Source organism: Cydia strobilella, chromosome 16 (genome assembly GCF_947568885.1).
Source record: "Cydia strobilella chromosome 16, ilCydStro3.1, whole genome shotgun sequence".
In the NCBI taxonomy this organism is placed as follows: domain Eukaryota; kingdom Metazoa; phylum Arthropoda; class Insecta; order Lepidoptera; family Tortricidae; genus Cydia; species Cydia strobilella.
Genome location: NC_086056.1, coordinates 7336915 through 7359710, shown reverse-complemented (window position 1 = coordinate 7359710; position 22796 = coordinate 7336915). Strand labels below are relative to the sequence as shown.

Below are 22796 nucleotides of genomic sequence, written 5' to 3'. Positions count from 1 at the left end.
TTCGCAGATACAAGATTAATTTAAAGCCTATTGATTGCGGGTGTGTTTCTAAAATGTGGTCATAAATAGGGTATTGTTAGGGTTACGACCCAAAACTAACTAACTAAAACCTCCGATAAAATTAAAACTTTTGCTCTTTTTTTAAGTTTACGACCGACCCCTGTACATTTACCTAAGCTGTTGTTCATCATGGGAACATTAGGTACCTATCGTCATCAGAATTGGGATAAAGGCACCCAGAATTAAATATTAAGTGATTTTTTTATTTATTTCTAACAAACATAAAAATATAAAAACATAAACTAACTAAAAATATCTACATATATTTACAATTAAAAAATGGGAGCTAGCTCGGCGCCGGATAGTAAGGTGCCCAGAACTGATAGCATTGCCGCGCTGAATTGCGATACCAATGCGCTGGGCAAGGAAGTAACCAGCCCTCTGGTCACCCGTAGCATCAGTGAGACGCTTTGCTAGCTCCCTAAATATACAATGTTAATATTAAGTTACATATAGTACTACGCCTCAATAAATAAATTATGGATGGTTATAGAATAAATCTTGCGTGTTGCAAAAGACGTGAAGATATTAATAATGTCTCAAGTAGGTATTAGGTTTAACTGGTATAAGTACTAAACTTACCATGTGTATGTAGGTTTAATATACATTATGTACTTAACTAAACAGACGACTCTTTACCATTGTTATCAATAAACTTTCGTTCTCATTTTTCATCTTCATTTTACTCTACAGTCTGTATTTCTTGGATTCTCTTAGAGCCTTACAAAATCGGTAAATCTAAGCTATTCCCCTACCCCTCCCATTCAGCAGCGGTTTGCATTTTGGCGTAGCAGCATGAGATCTGGTAGCTGCCCTCATTTAAAAAAATGCATCCTGTATACTTAAGTAGATACCTACGAGAATAGCAGTTTGCTATCGGATCTAGAATGGGTGCGAGGGTATGACGGTGTAATAGCAACATAATTATGATTAATAAAATTATGATTATGAATTTTTATACAATACCAATACCCATGTGATACTGAGATTGAAGGCGCAATCATAAAAATGACAGGTCTGTGGAATGAAGTAAACGTATATTGACACTTGACACAAAAAGTTGTATTTTTGATAGTATCTAGAAGGGCAATTTAGTTATGGTTTTTATCATGTTTTTATATTCCTTTAATTATGATTAAAAATGAAATAAAAAAATATTATGTGGAAAGTTTCATACATATCAAAGTTGGACACGCTTATTCTGCTTTAATTTGTATTCATTGCAGCTAATACAGGAACCCTGCATCTTAAGCAGTACCATAACAGATCAATGTACGTAAAACAGTTTCCTATTTATAAATAAGTCGTTTTAATAGGTCAAACGCCTTGAATAACTACGTTAATGCCGAGAAGACTTCAGTCCGCCTTTCAGCTTCGCGTGCATAACACACATGCGTCCGTCGTTCTAAAAGAAATCGTGAAAATATTAAAACCGCACCTGGCAGCATTGGAGAGTGAAATGCAGCCGACTAATGGCAATTCAGAAAAAAACGGGAGTGGCGAAAACGCGCTGAAAAGTGTAAATCAAAATGGTGGTTCAGAAAATATTAGCGGTTTTAACCCAAAAGTTGCAGCTAAAGTTCATAAAGCAAGAAGTTTTATGGAGTTGACCTTAACTACGAATCCTGTTAAAAGCCTAAGGAGGAATGATAGAAGAGTTCTAGTTATTTATACTGGCGGTACTATTGGAATGGTCAAAAACAGAGATGGCGGTAAGTTTTTTTTCAAATTCGTTTAAAAATTATCGTTATTAAAACAATAATTTAATTTACATACTTAAATAGTTGCAGTCGCAGCTGGTTCCGCTAGTTTTGGCCAATTAAACCAAACTATACGAATATAAAAGCAAACCTGGTTGAACCAGTTATAGATGTGATTGGACATAATTATACATAAAAAATTTAATTAAAGCACTATCAAGGAACCTTGTGTAAATGTAATTGTAGCGAATCTCAAGCTATAATTTACCAGTCTGCTGCGCAAAGAAGATTTATGGTTTATTACTTACTTATATACCTATAACTTTTTTTACTAGCCTATAAGAATATCCCACTGCTGGGCAAGTCCACGCGTGTTCTCTGTAGACTTAAAGATATAAAATCGTTAGTTTCCTTTCATTTGTAAGAAAGAAGAGTAGGTATGCAAGCAATATGGTTTTCACATCACCAATTCGAAAAAGGGGTTTTCTTCCCTGCTAGGAGGGATCAATGTGGCACTTTTCTTCCCTGCTAGGAGGGATCAAAGTGGCACTTTTCTTCCCTGCTAGTAGGGATCAAAGTAACACTTTTCTGTTCTAGGACACTATGTTTACATTTTTTGCACATTATTTTTTTAGCTTAAATAATATTTTTAAACATCATAATTACCTCATGTGAAAAGCCGTATGTGTCACATACTTAGTAGCAAAATTATTTCCATCTTGGACGTAACACACTTGAATCCCTCACTACGCTCAGGATTCTACTTTAGAATCCCTCGTTACTCTCGGGATTCTATTAAAGAATCCTTCGCTTCGTTTAGGATTCAATGTACGCCCTCGCCGTAAATATGTCATTTGCTCCCTTGTAACACATTGTACTATTCATTAGTTTTACCTATTTTGTAAGGCCACTATTACTAATATGTACCTACTTAGAAACACTTGTATTGTTACAATAAAGTGGTGTGATCTTATTACATGCTATGCAATAAATGTAAGGATTTATGGAAACAAAAGTGTAACTTACCGCTGTGAAGTTTGTTACCAGCTTCACCTTAGAACATTGGTTTTCACCTAGAACGGGACAGGTAGCAAATGCTACTACAGCAAGCAATTTTAGAGCTGTACGTATCATTTTCAGGTTACGTAAATAACTGTTTCAGTTGAGATCCCGCAAAATACTGAGATTTTGGATACAAAAGTACGAGTAGTAAATAGACAACATATCTGACATCAGCAGGTCATGAATGATTGTAATAACATTTTTAGTAAGGAATAATTTAAAATAAATACACCTATATTCGTGGCAGTTTATGTACCCAAATAAATGATTGGATAGGTATTAGCTTAGAAAAATGTAACCATATGTAACTAATCAAAAATTGTAAGTTAGCCACAATTTGTGAAATCCGCGCAAAAGAGAAAACCTTTAAGGATTAAATATATTTATGCAATGTCCCCGGAAAAAACATCATACGCTTGATCACTTATTCAAATAACAAACCATTGATAATTAGTTTTGATAATCTTTATTGGTCTTGAACTTCGGCATACAGTCAATAACTAGCTGACGCCATATCATGAACAAAATAATAGTATAAATACGAGTAGGTACCCATGTACCTACTCGTATTTATACTATGTCTACGAAGGAACCTTATCTAGGTACCATTACAATTATGACGATTTTACCTACACGTGTACATTGTAATGGTACACTCAGCGTCAAATACTTTGTAGCAACCAAAGTGGTCAAATACTTCGGTACACTATATATTTAGTATGGTGTACCGAACTATGTGGCCTCTTTGACTGCTACAGAGTATTTGACGCTGAGTGTACAATTTACACGTTTAGTACAACATAAACATTATGACGATTTAACCTAGAAAAGGTTCCCTCGTAGACACAGTTTGTTTACCTAAATAAAATAAATAAAAAATCGGCTAATGGTAGTATTTTCGCTAGGCACCTAATACGATTTTTACTAAGAATGGTTCACTTTTTGCAAAACTGTATCTAAGTATAATATTTAGTTCACCCAGCAAATAACTCGTAAGTATAAAACAATATCTTTGTTCACAGTTTTAATACCACAAAAAGCGGCTTTTGAGAATCTAATCCGAGGATATCCGCAGCTCCACGATCATGCTTTCTGGAGAAGCAGGTTGTCCGAGCCAGGGTTCGATACGTCCTTCCTTGTCTTACCACGTATGTGAGAAAGATTTTACTACTGTCATAAGGACTGCTCCGTAACGAATATGCCAAATTCAAAACCCTATTAATGGTACCGAAACTGGTGGACTGTATATAATATATATAAAGTAGGCTAGACATTATTAAAGAAGAAGCACTCTGAATTTATGGTCTGAGGGCTTACCGCGAACATCGAAGTACGCAAATTGCGGGGATCTTTTTCTGTCACTGTAATTACGCCTTAATTGGAGTTAAAGAGAAAGATGCCCTGAATTTGTGACCTTCGGTGTTCGCGGTAGGTCCTCTGAACTGAAGCCGGGTCCAGACGGCTGTAATAATAGGCCTTTTCATCTGTGTCAGATGTTTTAAGCAGCATCCCGGTAACGACACCTTCGTTCGTGGCTGTATAGCCCTATGCGGGAGAGGATCCCTCGTCCACACACGCGGCAGGTGTATGCTCCCCCAGGTGGGCGGGGATTGGAGGCCTGCTGGTGGCGCCTCAAGCGTTTCTCTTTTAAAGAGGTAAACCAGGCATCGTCGTGCTTGGATTGACCATTATGAATAACACGTCGCCACATGGGTCGATCTTTGGCCAGTTTCTAACATTGGTTGCATGGGATATTAAAGGCAACCATATCACGCTTGACACAATCTTTAAAGCGCAGCATTGGCCGCTCATTGACACGTAATCTTACATTATACGTTACACCCGTCTGGTGCCGGATGTTTTTTGGAACCGGCACATTCAAAACATGCTCTATGTTTTAATTTTGAAAGGAAGTTATTTACAAATTTTGGATGATAGATATATTAGAACATTGATCTTAGATATATAATTACGTGTGTTTTTATCATCGAACAGAGGTCAAAGATCAGGACTCTCGGATATTCTATAAAATACTGGAGTACGACACACTCTTGGATTCCTCTAACATGACAGAAGCCCAATGGATACAAATAGCAGAAAGTGTTATGGTGAATGAACTATTTTTTTATCAGATCTATGCGCCTTACTTTATACATAGTTTGGTTCAGGAGAAAAATATGAAACAGGCAAAAAGCTAAGATATAAGGTTGCTTACGCACTTATTATTTAAAACATCCAACGTCATAAATCATTTATATTCTATTACAGAAATACTATGAAGAGTACGATGGATTCATAGTACTGCACGGCACAGACACTATGTCCTATACGGCATCAGCTTTGTCATTCATGTTCGAGAACATTGGTAAATGTGTTGTCATCACCGGCTCTCAGGTAATGTATGGTTATTATAACTACAAATTAGATCTACTTACTTCCTGATCCTAATTTATTTCGACATTGGCCAATCGATCACTGTAAACAGAAACGAATAGTACTTAACGTTTTTTTGGTAATGAAGTTATATCGAGGATGTTACATAAAAAACCTAATACCTGCATGTAACATATCAAATGACTCAAATGAGCATGAAGCTTTGGTATTTTCATTTGTACTTCACGCCAATTTCAAAGGAATTTCTGTAATGACTAATGACTGAATTCTGAACACACATTGCGAACAAGATTAAATTGTTTTGATTAAATAATCAGATACCGATCTTCGAGCCCCGCAGCGATGGATCTGACAACTTCGTCTCGTCGTTGCTTATCGCTGGCTGCCTGAACATACCAGAAGTCACCGTGTTCTTTGGGGGCAAACTCTTCAGAGGGAACAGGTTTGCATAATGAATTTAATGTATTTGCATACTGTATACATCTTATGCCTTTAAACGAGAAATTCTTGTATAGGTATATATTTACATATTGCGGGGATCTCGGAAACGGCTCTAACGATTTCGATGAAATTTGCTATATAGGGGTTTTCGGGGGTGAATAATCGATCTAGATAGGTCTTATGTCTCTGGTAAAACGCGCATTTTTGAGTTTTTATATGTTTTCCGAGCAAAGCTCGGTTTCCCAGATATTTCTCAATGAAAACGGGTCACATTGTTGTATAGATATTTCTCAAATATCCATTTTCATTGCCTTAAGTGTAACGCAAAGTAATCATATGCACATTTTGAGTTGTTTCCTTATGTTGGCTCGTAGAATAGACTTTTAAATGATGATTTTGAATGATAAATATTTAAAAACACTCATTTTGAATTGATTTGCTTTGATTTTGTTTGATATTTTACAGTTTGTATTTTCCTTGTGTTGGTGTGGTGAAAAATTTTGTGTTTCACTCCGTGGCAAAATTTGTTTAACTGTCGTGCCTTGAAACCGTCGCAACGCTCGAGATTACATTTTTCGAACCACTCGCTATATGCTCGTGCTTCATATTGGGCATCTTTCGCTTGCTCTGGTATCAATATTAGCACCAAAGGTTAAACAACAACTTTGCCTTGTAGAACAAATAACTAATTACAAACTGTTTATAGGGTCCGCAAGATCTCAGCATTCAATCTCTACGCCTTCGACTCTCCCAACTGTCCTCCTCTGGTCGAGGTGGGGATCGATATAGAGTTCAACAAAAAGGCTGTGTTTAAGCCAACAACTATAGAGAGATGCCACTTACACGCCAAACTCTGCAGGAATGTGGGACTGCTCAGGATATTCCCTAGCATCAGCTCTTCGGTCATCAATGCGTTCTGTCAGCCTCCTATTGAGGGTAAGTAGTCACTGTTGAGACAGTACCCGCTAAAATGCACTTGGTAGAATTATGAGTGGATGTGCTCAGTTTTAATGTTTCTCAGGCGGAATGCTGTAGTTATATGCTAGTCTATATCTATATCTAGAAACATTGGTATAAGGAATAAACTACAAAAGAACGGACTTCCTCAAGGCTCGGTCTTGGCTCCTCCCCTCTTTATTATCTACGACCCGGCTCGGCTTCGCACGGGTGCAGTGCTGATGTATTATACATGTAAACCTTCCTTTTGAATCACTTTATCTATTTAAAAAAACGCATCAAAATCCGACTCGTAGTTTTAAAGATCTAAGCATACATAGGGACAGACATCCATCCAGACAGCAGGAAGCGCTACGAAATGCTACAAATTTGCTCTCACAGTTCAAACTAAGAACTTCGAAACTGGGAAAATGTTACTGACGAGACCTAATAGCTACAGTTTAGGTACAGCTGCGGCTGTAGAAAATAATCTGCATAAGCTCAGACAAAACGTCATGTATAATTTCAAGCACATCATAGGCATAGCTGCTTGCATTCCTGACTGTACTAAAACAAAATCTATACTTCACAGGCGTAGTAATAGAAAGCTATGGCGCGGGCAATATTCCTTCAAACCGTCAAGATCTATTCAAGGAAATAGAGGGTGCTGTTAAACGCGGTGTGATCTTCGTCAACATAACCCAGTGCACCACGGGTTCGGTGGCTTCACCCCTCTATGAGACTGGCAGGGTATGAACAAACCAATTTAGATCCTCGTCGTAAATGTGTCATTTTGCTCCCTTGTGACAATATCTACTATTGAACGACTTTGAACTTCATTTATTTTGTAACTTTTTTTTGTCACTGATCAGACAGATGAATTGACTGTTTGTTTTTCTTTCAGTTCTTAGCGTCTTGTGGAGTTGTGTCCGGCTTCGACATGACGCCTGAAGCAGCTCTGACCAAGTTATCCTACGTGCTATCAAAGACTGAACTTACTTATAAGGAGAAAACTGAGGTACTTTACTTACTCATAATACAGTATTGTAACATTTCCTGCTTTTTGACAAGTAAATATTTTAGGCAAAATTTTATGACAATTTCTCTTTAATTCTAAGGACGATATACCTGTACCGATACAAATATAGAGCCCCTATTATAGAGCTATTAAAATTTATAATAAAATTCCTGCTTATTTAAAAATCTCAGGCCATTTTTCGACCAGCTTACTTTTTAGATTTGTTGTAAATTGGTTGTACAATTTACAACAAATCTAAAAAGTAAGCTGGTCGGAAAATGCTGTTACAGTATTATATCTGAATTTATGGAGGATAAAGGTATCCTTATTATGGAGGATACCTTGTTATAAGTATGTAAATTTTTTTTTTAAATTGATTGTTCCTAATTGTTACCTACTTATTTATTTTAAGTTATGTTATGTTTGTTACATATATAAGTCTTATATTTGATTTGTTTTTAGCAGGTATTACTTACAAATATTTTTGCGATACCCTACCAGGGTACATGTGCCTATATATGTTACTTATGTAATATAAATATGTACATTGGATGCGAATACAGATCTCTATCTCTCTATCTTTAAAATGCAACTCTATTCTCAAATACTTGTTTATGAGCGTGTAAAATCGTGTGCAATTTGCTGCGATACAGTATAGGGTACAAGCTTAGTTATTAGTACATTGATTAACATAATAATCTATTATTTTACTTATCACGCGTGTTTATGATCTGTAAGAGAGTTAGAAGGAATCGTTATCTTTTAATATGACTTTGTTTACGACTTACGATATTTGTAGGTAACTTCCGCAAACAAACACGCAATTATTATTTTTATCAGGAAGGTTGATTTGATTTAATTATTTGTTTGCTCATTTTGATTTAATATAGGATGCTCTAATAATGTATGTCCCTTTAGGAAGGACGACAAATTAGTTTCACTATGTTTATTATTTATCTATGTTTATATGGGTCTATGGCATCTACAAACGTTTCTTTAAATTAGGTCATCGTAATGTAGAACGCGTGAAACGATAATAGAGGATATTTTCAGCTAGAGACAAAATAAGTGATTATATGTGTCTCCCGACACAGGCATTTTTTTGCTTACTGGGCGGCTCCATCCCTTCAGATCATTTTGTACAGCTAATTTATTAAATAAAGAATTTTGTATTTTTGTATTTTGTATATTTTTTTGTTTGACGTCATAACGCATAGCAAGTGATAATATTGACGGAAATCAGGCAAGTCTCGAGACAACCTTTTAACTCTATAAATGTGTTTTTATTTCAGCTGATGTCGACCAATATACGGGGTGAACTGACCAACACCTCATCAATAGCCATTGAGGTAATAAAGGCCGATATAGTGCGATAAGTCAACAAGTATTTTTATTGAGATTGACTGTAGGAAACTTCCAGCGTACATCGCTGTTTATTAGGTTCATGGCTAGTTTATTGTACCTTTATTTGTACTGACACTATAATGCTCACTTAATGTATTTGCATTGAATTTTACCAAACGAGAAAGTCGTATACTTATATTGACCGGGATATAGACCGTGATTACCTTTTGTTATTTGTGAGCTCCCGATATTTCGACGCAGTTACATGCATCATTTATAAGTGTGTGTGTGTAATATAAGTCTAGTGAAACTAACCGTGAATCATTCAAAACTCTAAGGCAGTCGTATACAACAATACAACAACAATACTTATACTATGTACATATGTGCTATACCCTGTCAGGGTCCATGTGAAACTTTATCACCTGTAACAACATATGTACCATGGTTTGCAATAAACATTTATGATTTATGATTTACTCTGTCTCCGTCCCGGGGACGAAAACAACGCTGCGTATTCAACAACCTAAATGCTTTGAAAATAGACATTTGTTTACCTAATCCACCTTTACCTAAATTTAACCACTTTGGAGTTGGTACAATCACGCTCTAGTCTAGTTTGTAAATAAATTATTATGTCATCTTGTCAACACCAGTCACCTTCAGTGCGAGCAAACATTATATTATGCAACTAAAAATAAACTTTGTTTGACTACTTTAGGCAAGATTGTTAATTTATAATTAAATTACTTTTCTTGATAACGGAACCAAATCATTACATGAAATTCCATTAATTGCCACTAACCAAAAATCTGTAAAATTTACTACAGTAAGTAGTGTAAACCTTAATACAGTTTTTCTAATATTGTGGACCGACGACAGTTCGATCTTTCTATTTCATCTATCCATCTATCTCTACCTATTCTATCTATTTATTTGGCATGATTTCGGAGGTGGGGAGCCTGGCGAGTGTCCATGGAGTATATGCTAGTTTTGGCGATCCCCGGCCGAGGTAGGTCTTTAGGTCCTTGTAAGACAGCAGCTGCTTATTATTTTAGTTTTTCTATAGATTATGCTAATACTTAATCTTATTCTAGTGAGTACATGTACAGTTGACACAGTTGTTGCCCTCCTCCCACTAGATGGTGTGCTTAAATTATGGCACCTATGCAATTAAAACTGCACGAGGCCATGCACTTGGCGAGGAATACAATTTACACGATTCGTTTTGTATGATCACACGATAATTAAAGATTATGTAAAAATAAATCGATTGCTATTTGAGACTGATAAGATAACCTTTGTACGGTCATTCCACGCAACAATTCGAAGTCAGGGTTATCAATAATATTTTCGCTGACGATGATTGGGGTTAACTTTAAAACAAAAGTAGTTCGTATTGTCTTAACCATAGGTCTTAACTTAATTTTAGAATCGTGTCCAAAATTTCCACATAGTTTATGCTCTCGACTGTCTTGAGTGAGGGAGAAGGGAATTCCTAGTTGCAGTTGTGTTATATTGTAGGTACATAAACATGCACGCGAAAATTCGTTTCGAATATCGATCGATGCGCAGCGCACGGGCAATTCACAAATGTATGTGGACTCATCTTAACATGAAATTAGTTTCTATTTTGCCTTTGTTACACGTATTAATAAATTTACTTCTCTATAGCTACTCATGTCTTTATCTTCAGGACAGCACTCTAGTGGACGCTCTAGCCGCGAGTCTAAACATCCAGTCACCCAAGAAACTAATAGAAGTGACGGAGAAAGTATTCAATTCCCTTCTTCTATATGCTATAGAACACGACGATCTTATAGCTGTCAAGAAGATGCTGGGTGAGCCTACTTTATACTAACGTGTGTTTTGGCAAAATATTATGTTCATATGCGTCAAGATCTGGCGAACGGGTCGCGAATGCGCTTGTTTGCGCTTGCAGGCTTGTTCAGGATTAGCGTTTACCGCCACATTTGGACGCACCCTACAATAAAAGGCCCTCCATAATATTTAGCACTACTACTAGATTAAACACTTTTTACTACGTCGATGGCAAACATATTAGTCACCGTAGCCTATGGAACCCTGCAACTCCAGAGTTGTTACATGTGGATAACGATTATTGTTTTCAGACATGGGGGCAGACGTGAACGGGCAGAACTCGGAAGGCAGAAGTCCTCTACACGAAGCGATTCTAAAAGGAAAGCATACTATAGTCGAATACTTGTTAAGGAACGGTGCTAATGTGCACTTAAAAACGAGGCAAGTATTTTCTGATCCGTGGCACGCTGGCAGGTTTGTCAAACTAACCAAGTCACTTTCGTAAAAACCAGGATGCCATCGCCATTTCTTGGGATTAAGATGAAGCCAGTAAGCGCTAAGATGAGCACAAGTAACAATGAAAATTAACTATAGAAAAAAAGCTCTTAGTCGTTTTTAGGGTTTCCAAGTTAAAGTGAAAACGATTGCTTTCTTTAGATGCGGCGAATCCCCGCTGATCACGGCGATCCACCGCGACGACTTGGACCTCATAGAGCTGCTTCAACAATGCGGCGCCCATCTGTCAAGTGTGGACCATAAGTCAGTCTCGGAGCTGCTGTCTCTGGCAGCTAGAACTGGGGCGGTCAGCAAGCTTGAGGCGCTGAGGAAGGCGGGCGCGGATCTGAATGATATGGATGAGCTGAAGCAGACGCCGCTGCATAAGGTAATGGTTGACAGTGTGGATAAGTTCTCCACGAGTCAGGTGTCCGTCTGAAGTGCAAACGATTTCATCTATACTTCACCTAGCCTGAGAGCTCAGCCATATTATTACTTTCATATCATAATTATATTCATTATTCGCAATCCATCCAAAATCTATAAACCTGTCGGGAACGTAGCCCCAGCATACTTTATTATGGTGTATGCTTGTTTAAATTTTAGGTAATTTTGAAAATGGGCTCTGATATGATGACATTATAGGTTGTTTTCGGAATTAACCAGCTTTCGAAAGTAAGTCCAAAATAACCGAATACACTTTGCGTCCATACGTGCTTGTTTTATAGTACAGAGTTTATCGGATATTGCTCGTGTGGCCCAATGTGCAGAATAAAAATGTTTACTTCTAACGACTTCTGTTTTCCACAGGCGGTTCTCTGCAACTTCCCCGTGATGGTGTCGTATCTGATGCAGCATGGCGCAGACTCCAGCCTGCAAGACCTGCTCGGCCATACAGCTCTGGACTACGCCGTCAAGTTGAACCGAAACGATATCGTTGATGTGTTGAATATTCCTGTATGAAATGCTCTGGAACTTGTGTTATTGAGTCTATTCGACCAAAAATGTAGAGTTTTGTGAGATATGGCTGTGACGCCTGAGACATACAACCAGGGGCCCATTTCTCGAACTGAATTAGACTAATATTATTAGTCCACGAACTGTCAAATCGCATGGGTTGCCATGACAACACACTAATAATATTAGACTAATATCGTTCGAGAAATGGGCCCTAGGCAGACGAACGGATATAATTATATGGACATTTTTATTTCCATTTTTGCCATTTTGGCTACGGAATCGTATATAAACAGATAGGTAGGAAAGAAACCATGTCACGTTTGTTATTGTGTTCAATTCATGTGCAAAAAAAATATTTTAGCAGAAGTTGCTAATCGGGCGAGGTGTTCAAAATTACCTTGACACGCTCTTATTCTCTTGACAATGAAGTCGCGTTAAAATCACCTTCTGCTGCTTACCGTACATTACCTTGATAGTTTGATATCTTACAACAAGGCCAACGACAAATATAATTTATAGGGGTGATTTGCTGCACGGAAATAATGGCATCTTCAAATAATCAGTCTTTAATAACAATAATATAACAGTTGAATAAAGAGTCCATTTACACCAAGTTTACAACGACTTAGTAAAAGCAATTTATGGGAGCGCTATTGACGTAGCACTTGCCGTGATGACTCTAGCATACAATAAATTAAACCTATAATTTAACTAATAGTATTAGTCAGTTGTATCAAATTCTTCATAAGCATGGGGTAGTGTTGTGCCGTGAGCGGGCAGGGGGAGTACACGGAGCAGTCCCGGCCACGCCGGCCTGATGCAATGGCGTCTTCTACCGCCGTAGAGTTTACCAGGGTGGACAACAGCTGGTTACTGAAATATTTCAATTATTAAATTGAATTGAATTATATTATATTAATTTAATTGAATTCTATATTTTTTATTCTTAATTTTTTTTAAGTGAAATGTATAATATTACTGAGTAAATGATATGATATGATATGATATTGTAAATCATCAATGTTACTGGTATTTGTCCGTACAAAGTTTTAAAAACATGTATAACTTCTGATTAGGGTATACAAGGTGGATTTTTAAAATGGGTCGCTGAGAATAGCTTCCATCCCTTTTGCGAAGACAAAACAGTCTTAGTACTGATTGGCCTTAAAAAAGAGCATGGGAAAAATTGTGTCTGCTTTCATGTTTTCATTTGTGTTTCTACGTTGGTCTCTTAGAAGGTTTTTATAAATGGAATTGATTGGCATCAACAAAATAATAGTCAATTTTTATGATCGTTTTGCTGACTGCTTATTTTATCCAAAATCAGTAAATGCCAATCGTCATTTATTTAAAAGTTAACGAAGGTATCCCAGAAATCATTTTCGCGTACCTCCAGAATACGGGATCGGGCTATCTGCCCTTAGTGCCTACTGGGCTATATTATACACATAAATACTTATTATGAGACAATTTCACACAAATTGAACTAGCTCCACACTTCCACAGTAACCTCAATAAGGCTTGTGCTGTGGGTAGGTACTAGACAACGATATAATTATGTAATAGATAGATATAAATAAATACTTAAATGCACAGAAAACATCCAAATTAAAATTGAAATTGAAATATTTATTGCAGACCGTGGTCCATAGTGTGTTAGTATAGGTACAATTAATATTTACATATAACATAGGTAAACTGGAACAAATATTTATGATGAACACACAAATAAAATGCCCCTAAATAAATGATTTGCTTCGTAAGTAGGGTCACTATCGACTAGGCCTGTGCCAATGCAGACTGTGCCCAGAGGTGCAATGACTAAGGGCTGGTGATAATAATAATGTTGTTAATGTTTACCTCATAACTCTAGTCCAGAATTTCGCCCCGTCTTCGTGGTCACGTTGGCCGGACCAGCAAGCAACCCTGAGCGCACAACCCTGCACGCCGCCACTCAGCACGTTACTAGCAAAGTCCAGTACACCGTCGGCCCCGAATTGAGTATGCTCCAATACTGTAATAGAGAACATTTTCCTACAATAGTTTAGAGTCCGCTGTACTCGTATATATTGGACGAACTTTAACCATCTAATATCTAACGAAATCAATTATACTGCAGATGTAGAACCAAGTAAGACGCTAAGTTTGTACCTATTATACTTACTTTACTCTTTGGTGCCCCCGCTGCACTCAGACAGTATAACCCTACATTCCATAAGTATTATATTCTTTGACTCAGTCAAACTTGAAAAATATTTTTAAGAGAACGACCTACTTGCTAAATAATTGACAAGTTATAAATCAATGATGTATACCATACGTAGACTAGAAAAATAAAAAAATCCTGACGGCCATGGTGTTCTTATTTTAAGTGGCTGCACAGTCGTGTCTTGTCAAGAACATGGTTGAATAAATGTATCAAAATTTAGGGTTACAAAATAAAATTATCAGTGTCCATAGTAATGAATACATTAACTAACTAAAAGACAAGAAGGCGAATAACAGCCGTAAGTACTTTTAGATAACTACTTAGTAATTATTTACCAAATTTGTTTTACTGTTGGTCTTTACATTTTAATATTCTGAAATAAATTATCGTTACCTAATACTTTGGTTTTCGTGAGTCATGCTTAATCCCGAAATAAAAACAAAAACGAAAGGTTGAAGTGTATTCTTACAAATCGATTGAACTCGACAGGTCATGGAGCAATTGTACCTGATTGAGTTTATGATAGACCGAGTGGCGATATTTGTATCTGAAGACAACGAGTCAAAAAGCGCAGAAAACAAGCTCATAATTAAACTAGCATTTGGCCCTAAGAACCAATTCATCATTAAAGAACAGCAAATGGCCAAAAATCCAAAAGTTGAAGACGACATTATTGAATGCGATGAGAACGGGCGTAGAAAATGGTCCAGAATATTCAGAGTTGGCAAGTCGTTCTTATTCCCTAGCTACCCCGATACCGTACTCAATATCCTTGACAAGTTTCCATTTGAATTGGAAGTCTGGACCGATGAAGAAAATGAAATAAAAGACTTCGTTGGAATTGGCACAATGTTCTGGGAAAAGGATTTTTACCAGTTACTGAAGGACTCTGCTGAACCGTGTAAACTCTACCCGCCTCTTAGTATCAAACAACGCAGCAAACTCATGGATGAGTGTTGTTGCAGGCAGGTCGGGGAAATTGACTTTATTCTTAGAATAAGTGCTCTGGGTGAATCGATCACCACAGAATTCCAACAACTGATGGATGATCCTGAAAGCTTCGTATTTAGAACCAATAGAGCTCCTAGCATGTTCAGATGTAAACGCGTGGAGGGCGACGATCCTAACTTTACTATGATCGGGAGTCTCTACGAGACTACTACGTTAGAAGATCCAGATGTGATTAATAATGTCCAGAAGAAAATTGAAGTGTGCACAGAATTGCAAAGTTGTGGCCAAAAAATTGACGCGGATCTTCGCTGTGAACATGAAAAGAAATCTAAGAAAAAGGAATATCCTATTGATAAAATCAAAATGGGAGACATTAGAGGTCCATGTGGTAATACTAATTGCGCGCTTGCTCATAAAGTAAGATGTTACATCAGGAATCTCGATACATATAAACAAAGAGCTGGTTCATTACCAACTAACACAACGAATACAACGAAAAAGGTCTGCGGTGCTTGTGACTGTAAAGATGATCGCTATCATCGCGAAGAGTGTCCTGACAAGATTGCGGCCCCGAAAGCTGTGTGCGAGGGTTGCGGCGGTAATGCTCTGCCTGGTCACACCTGTAAGGAACAAGAAGACAAAATGGAAAACTGTATGAAACCGAATAACCCTAAAGATTCCGCTAAAAAGGACAAGAATGCTGCGGCCGTCGCCTACGTGCTAAGCGTACCGACGTTTAAAGAGGCAAATCAAAAGTATCAAAACATTGACTATGCTTACTATCAATATTTAAACACTAAAGAAAGACAATCAATGAATGAGAAAAGAGGAGGCTGCTGCGGCTGTGGCTGCAGTAAAGGAGGTACTATGCATCCAAAAGAATCTACATACAATTCATTAAGTGTTCCTAATATGCAATCATTAAAGGAAGAGAAATCTTCACACACTATAGGATCCAATACTCAATTCGTGTACAATGTGACTGTAACTCCAGATAAACTTTGTCTGGACATTCCCGATGACAAAGATTGCAAGTGCAACCCACCGGTACCCACTCCGTCGTGCAAAACTTTTGATTGCGTCTGTTTAACGGAGGCATTAAATATAGCTGCCAGGAAGAAGCATAAAGCGTATTGTCCTCTGTACAAACATAAAACTACTTGTCCTGTCACGAGGATGATAGAGGATGAGGAGAAGGCTGAAGAAGACGAGGAGGTAGCAGAGCCGCTGCCATACGGCCTGCCGCCGATCAAACTTGGCCCTTGTCCGGTCATAGGCAGGCCATGCAGTGTTCCAGATGGTTTTGCAAGAATGTACAAAACTGCTGCGCAACCACCACTTCCCCCGAGTTACAGTGACGCTGGAAAAGTTTGTTGTTCCAAAGAATTTGAAAGAATTAAGGCCGCCATAAGGGAATACATGAAATATGAGAAAGAAAGAGACATGCGATGCGTAAACACATTTAATGTAGACACCGAGAGAAGGTGTTGTGACAAGGAACAGATTCTTCTGTCGCAGATGGGCAAAAGCTGCTGCGGAGTGCACAAGTTAGCTATACAAGAGAAGTTTAAAGAAGACAAAAAGTAAAAATAATAATCTTATCATTGACTATTTTATTTTGTAACCCGGTAACATCATCATTATAAATTTTGATATAATCTGGTGGTTTCTTTTGCTTCATATTCAGCTTAATATATACCTATAACATTTGCTCTTTAACTCTTAATAGTAGATTGTTAACCAAGGGATAAAATGATTATGAGTTAAACACTCTACTTTTCATTTCGAATACGAGGAAAGTAAAATAAATGTTATTTTTTTAATACATGACTAAACATAATTTTTTATAGCATTTCTTGAGGGTACTTTCAATTAACCATTTAGGTAAAAGTATCGTTACTTATGGTCGGGGAGCCCAAGAGGGGATTTTTGTAGTTACTCGAGCCCGTCAGATTAAGATAAGAGTGATATCTTGCTACCCCATGGAATCTACCTTTACTGCTTTTAGCCGTCTATGTTGAGCAGTTGGTTGGTCGGGGGTTCAACAAATCGTTAAGCAGGTTGTGGATTTGGTCATTTCCAAATTAATGCTATAATTGTGCTATTACAAAATCGGACAATTATTTGTACGCATTTCCTTAATCTGACGGTTACAATGTGAAAATCGGGCGCCGAATTTGTGGTCATCAGATTTAGGAAGTGTCAATTTCAGTTATGGAAAAATTATAGCAATAACTTGGACCAAAACGACCACTTGCAATCTACTTAACGATTTTTTTTTAACCCCCCACCTACCCCCCGAAATTAAAATAAATCTGTAGACGCTTTCCTGCTCGCTGGAAAAGAAAACTTTGTATAACCTTTCTTTCTTCTTATCATCTAATGATTAGATTCTAATTTTTCGATTCCAATAGGTCTCTATGACGTTCGAGTAACTACACATTTAGCATCGCCGGCTCCCCAGCTATTATGGAATGGGAAGTTAAATATCAGAATGGAAATTGTATAACAAATCCATTTGTGCCATTTTCAACCAAAAGGGTACTTATTGTCGGTTGTCAATAAGGCAATATTTCCATATAGCTTCAATTTAGAATCAATCTTATTGACAACCGACAATGTGGTACCTTTTGGTTGAAAATGTCACATTTGAAATTTCAATTGCTTATCGTAAAAAACCGGACAAGTGCGAGTCGGACTCACCCACCGAGGGTTCCGTACTTTTTAGTATTTGTTATACCGGCAACAGAAATAAATCATATGTGAAAATTTTAACTCTAGCTATCACGGTTCATGAACCAGACAGCCTGGTGACAGACAGACGGACAGACAGACAGACGGACAGAGAAGTCTTAGTGATAGGGTCCCGTTTTTACCCTTTGGGTACGGAACCCTAAAAAACTAGCCAAAAATGTATGACGTAACAAGCCCTAATTATAATTTATAATTTGAATTTGACGTGAATGTAACTGTTGAGGATTTTTGGAAATTTAAATGCCTTTTAGAAGACTTGAGGTAAATGTTTGGGGCTGTTAACAGTGGCGTACCTAACTACTGTCCGCGCGCGGATTCCGTGCACGGCTAAGGAATGTTAGGAATGTTGGGCGTCATGACAGAGTGGTGTCATTTTGTACATACGGGCGCGGCGCACACCCTCCCATTTCCTCGACCTCCGAATGCACGGAATTGGCGCGCGGACAGTATCTATTCACCCATGGAGAAACAAGTTAGCTTAGAGTGCTCACTCCACACAATTGGTTCTCGAAAACTTGACATAATGAAGGCATGACGAGTAAGGGGACTAAGGGAGGAGCGGGCGAGGGGGTGAATACCTAGTTGTACAACGGACGCCCCCCGTCCGCTGTGGTACAAGCTAGCAAAATAAATACCGTTGCATGAAGGTCAAACAATACACTGTCAAAGTAACCTTTATGCTTTCAATTAAGGTATATATTTGCAAGCTTGTAAAAATGGTGTTGGCGTGTGCGCGACATGTTTAAACAATAAATGGCGATCAAAACGTGAAGACGCTGAAAACTGTGTAGTCGTAATGTTAGGTTCAGTTTGTAATCGTGTAAGGCGATTATTACACAGGCGTCCCACCCGAAACCGCATTAGTCGGACAACCGGCTCAGTTACCGTTCTTATTTTAAATTCTCGTTATTAAATATCATTAATTTGTATCTTTCGCATCTTTAGAACCGTACATAACACATAAAATAACATGGGAGACGAAGAGGATAATAACAATAAGAAAAAAAAGAAAAATGCATCAAAATACAACTATACATTCGGAGACAATTACCCACGTAAGATATTTAGTTGTTAATATTGAAGAAAAATTAAGGTCTGGCAATGGAACGTATCTATTTTATGATTCTGTTCTATTCTATGGGAAACATTCCTTTCACATATTATAGGTGCGTCCAGATCTGGCAAATGCGCCAGTGTCATTCGTGTAATATTTGCGAATGGGTTGGTAACTGCTCGTTTTCATTTAATTCTTATTATAGCCCGATCTGACGGGGGCAATTTTGATTTGACTTTAGTTATATAAAATGAAAGAGCTGACGAGGAAGAGTCACATTAGTTATTCTGACTTAGAAATTGCTTCATATAGTATCGATAACATTGATCAATATTTTAGTAATCACTAGCACTGGTGCATTTTATTTTAAGTATGGATAATATAGGTAGGTACTGGTTATTATGTTTTACTTGGTTTTACACAGCACGGCATAAGATATGCGATGGCGGGTGCCTTGGACGACCGGGTATGCCAGTGCCCACAAGGATGGGCTGGCTGTGGAACGCTCCTGACGTACCTGGCCTTAAGGTAACACGACCTTTTTATTTTCACTTTGGTACGGTCTACTTACTCGTTGTTAGGTCAAAACTTGCTGAATAGATTTATAGGTACCATTTCCAAAATTCATCAAAGTTCACCTACAAGGATTTAATAGCAAACTAATGCTTTCTGATACTTAGTACCTACTTATATGTATAAAATACCAAATATAAAAAATAAATTCTAACTTCCACAAGAGTTGCTCTAAACGTACGTTCAGACAACCTATAGGTACATTCCCCACCCAACCTATAGGTAGGTATAGGTATAGTATAGGTGCATTCGCGGTCAGCTCGAACGAATATGCCGCGAATGCACAAGGTCTAGACGCACGTTTAGAGTACGATCGAAACAAAACAGCTACATAAATAGCCGTGTAGCATTAAGTCCGCCTTTTGTCACTGTATATTTTTACTGTGCAATAAAGTTTAAATAAATAAATAAATTGATTTGATTTAAAAATAACTAAAAAATAAAAATTTGAAATTTTAGCCAGCGAAAGGATGGCAACCTGGCCGCATCGGTAAAAGCGTAGCCAAGCTCATGGTCTTCAAAACCGCCCGCGCAGGAATGGATGGAAAAAAAGATAAGAAGAAAAAGAAGCGGAAGCCTGGCCAGAAATATGTCGGTGGAGGAGATTCAGAGCCTGATGAACCTTTGGAGCCGAAACCTACCCTGAAAGTGCAGCGGAAAGGAGACACTTTTACTATTCAGGTTAGTTTTAACTTTTTTAAATTCTGTTATGCTAACTTACCATGATCCTTCTCACTATACATATAGGAAACACGACATAGTTACCTATATAATAAGCAATTGTTTAAGACCAGAGCTAACCCTGTCATTTTGATGTGGCCAAAAGTAATTATTATCAAAACAGGAATGTAAATTATAAAATTGGTTTATTCAACAGGTTAATCCATTGAAAGACCTAACAGAAATTTCTCCAAACGAAGACCCTTATGTAGATTGCGATCCGTTAATTTTCAAAATCATCAAAAAACGCAGCCCCGAGGAGCAGGCCAAGGTCGAGGCGCGAAAAATGGTCAAACTAAAGAAACAGCGTGACGGGCAAATCAGAAAGGCTCTCGCCGAAGCAGTGGAGGACATCTGCAAATGTGCGTACATGGACGTGTACTGCAACGACTTAAGCGCGATAGACAAAGTCATAGACAGTTGTCCAGCATTTAAAGAACCTGACTGCATATGTCAAGAGGAGTCCCTTAGCTCCTTATCCAGCAATGCGACATGGGACATCGAATATACTCCGCCTTTTGGCTGCTTCGACTTAGCCCCGAGAAAGAGGAAACATTATGTCCATGTGGAAACACAGTACACGAAAGCTGATGCGGGGATCGTCGATCCTCCAAAGTGTACGAAATGCTCGTCAAGTGCATCTAAAGCGAAGAAACAGCCTAGGAAACGGTGTTGTTGTATGAAACCAGGTCTTTAGCCTTTCTGCAGATGTCAAGCGCCATTAGTTGAGCATTATCATTCGGGCGTCATTTACCATGGAAACGGGCCCATTGGGTTTGTGATTTTTATTTTGTTTTGAATTCATATAAAGTGTCCCGAAATAATATGTCTTATTCGTTTTGAGTCATAAATTCTTGTATTGTCTGTGCAGGTTCCATATTGAATTCATTAAAAGTTAAATAGCTACTTTAAATACGTATTATTGTTAGAACTTACGCATACATTGGCACATCTACTAACAGTATTTAGTAAAGAAGGTACTTAAGTTCGTTGATCCAATTAAATTATTTTATGTAGCCTGTAATCACACATTAACATCCTAATCTACTCGTAGTTCTCGGCGTATTTCTAGCGCATGACAATGGCCAGTGAATGATACCCTCTATTAGTTACGTAACATATATAACTTACGATTGAAGAAATTACCACTGTACGAACCGTACACTGTACGAAACGTAGTATTACTTACTCTTAGCGTATCTCTCGTATGGTGGATGGTGTGCATAATTCTTGAACAGGAGTGGGAGCAGAAAAGTTGAGGCGATGACCACGCCACCTCCTAGTACGAGAGCTGGTAAATTCACATTCACTGTCGGTATACCCTGCAATAAAAAAAAGAAGTGGGCCCCTTAAAGCTAAGCTAAGATGCCTGGTTTCATATTTAGGAATAGATAATAGTTATTTGTTTTAACAAAAGGGGCCAAAGTTTTTGTTCGTGCTAATATTAATACCCGAGCAAGCGAAAGATTCGAAAAGTGGAAACTTGTGCGTTGCGAGGGTTGAACCAATTTTGCCACTGAGTGAAACACAAAGTTTTTCACCATACCAATACAAGGAAAATACTAACTGTAAAATGTCAAACAAAATAAAAGCAAATCAATTCAAAATAAATGTTATTAATTGAACATTATAATACTTTACACTGTTATCACATTCTATAATATTGTTTCAGCAGCTATCATTTCATATTTTTCTTTCTATAAAGAGGTAACAAAATTAAATTTGACTCACGATAGATCCGAAAACGTTATCCACAGTAGGTTTTAATGGTATAGAAAGGAAGGGAATCGAAAAATCCAAATCCACCTGTAAATCATCAATCAAATGTACAGAAATCGATGTAAAGTAAAGAGAGCCCGATTCAGATTAAACAACTTGTTACTGTTTTGACCTTATTTTGATACGACCTTGAAGATCGCTCACACTGATTGGCTGATTGGTACATACCAAATGAAATGCAAGTAGTGCATGAGATGCACGCCAATCACAGACTTGGAGGATATAACCAAATGGAGACGCCTTGTCTGTAATTTTCTGTACAGTCGCCATCAGGAGTCTTAGCACGGTACGCTTATCACTATGCCTGTCACGTTCTAACAAGTATGTGAGTGCGAAAGCGACGGACTTAGTGATAGGGGAAACCATGCTGCGCGGGCAGATATATCGGAGTGCCCGAGGTGCTCACAAATATCTAAACACGCGTCTATTGTCAAGGCGTTAGAGTGCGGGTTCAGATATTTTGAGCACCTCGGGCGCTCTGATATATCTGATGGGGACTGTACAAAACAGTCTGCCAATTTTTGC

At 37.8% G+C, this 22796-nt stretch overlaps 4 protein-coding genes across 5 annotated transcripts in view; 3 read left to right on the top strand and 1 right to left on the bottom strand.

Moving 5' to 3' along the window:
• The window catches only part of LOC134748240 (protein transport protein Sec23A), a 324866-nt gene extending 312526 nt beyond the window's left edge, over positions 1 to 12340 (top strand). The window contains exon 15 of the mRNA XM_063682968.1: positions 12325 to 12340. The gene's annotated coding sequence lies outside the window, so the exon portion shown is untranslated. The remainder of the gene's footprint in view (positions 1 to 12324) is intronic.
• LOC134748243 (L-asparaginase) lies at positions 1294 to 12246 on the top strand. The gene is made up of 13 exons (XM_063682971.1): positions 1294 to 1772; positions 3845 to 3970; positions 4818 to 4930; positions 5091 to 5216; positions 5534 to 5658; positions 6364 to 6593; positions 7186 to 7343; positions 7498 to 7611; positions 8904 to 8960; positions 10652 to 10796; positions 11088 to 11217; positions 11434 to 11659; positions 12082 to 12246. The coding sequence occupies exons 1-13, from the start codon at positions 1403 to 1405 to the stop codon at positions 12232 to 12234; spliced, it is 2073 nt and encodes a 690-aa protein (XP_063539041.1). The 5' UTR covers positions 1294 to 1402; the 3' UTR covers positions 12235 to 12246.
• A 598-nt stretch (positions 12341 to 12938) lies between the features above and the next one.
• Positions 12939 to 22322, bottom strand: LOC134748523 (uncharacterized; the record flags this gene model as incomplete). Its single annotated transcript, XM_063683315.1, has 4 exons — positions 12939 to 13104; positions 14092 to 14326; positions 21682 to 21814; positions 22224 to 22322. Coding segments are annotated over 4 exons (633 nt in total), but the record flags the coding sequence as incomplete, so codon positions are not given.
• LOC134748244 (uncharacterized) lies at positions 14577 to 21398 on the top strand. 2 transcript variants are annotated; one of them, XM_063682974.1, is made up of 5 exons: positions 14580 to 14738; positions 19091 to 19200; positions 19624 to 19727; positions 20232 to 20453; positions 20650 to 21398. In XM_063682974.1, exons 2-5 carry the CDS (start codon positions 19116 to 19118, stop codon positions 21187 to 21189), a joined length of 951 nt encoding a protein of 316 aa, XP_063539044.1. In that variant the 5' UTR covers positions 14580 to 14738; positions 19091 to 19115; the 3' UTR covers positions 21190 to 21398. The 2 variants fall into 2 exon arrangements, with proteins under 2 accessions (XP_063539043.1, XP_063539044.1); XM_063682973.1 differs by lacking the exons at positions 19091 to 19200; positions 19624 to 19727; positions 20232 to 20453; positions 20650 to 21398 and adding an exon at positions 14930 to 17049 and having other exon boundaries at positions 14577 to 14738.
• Positions 22323 to 22796: the final 474 nt, after the last annotated feature.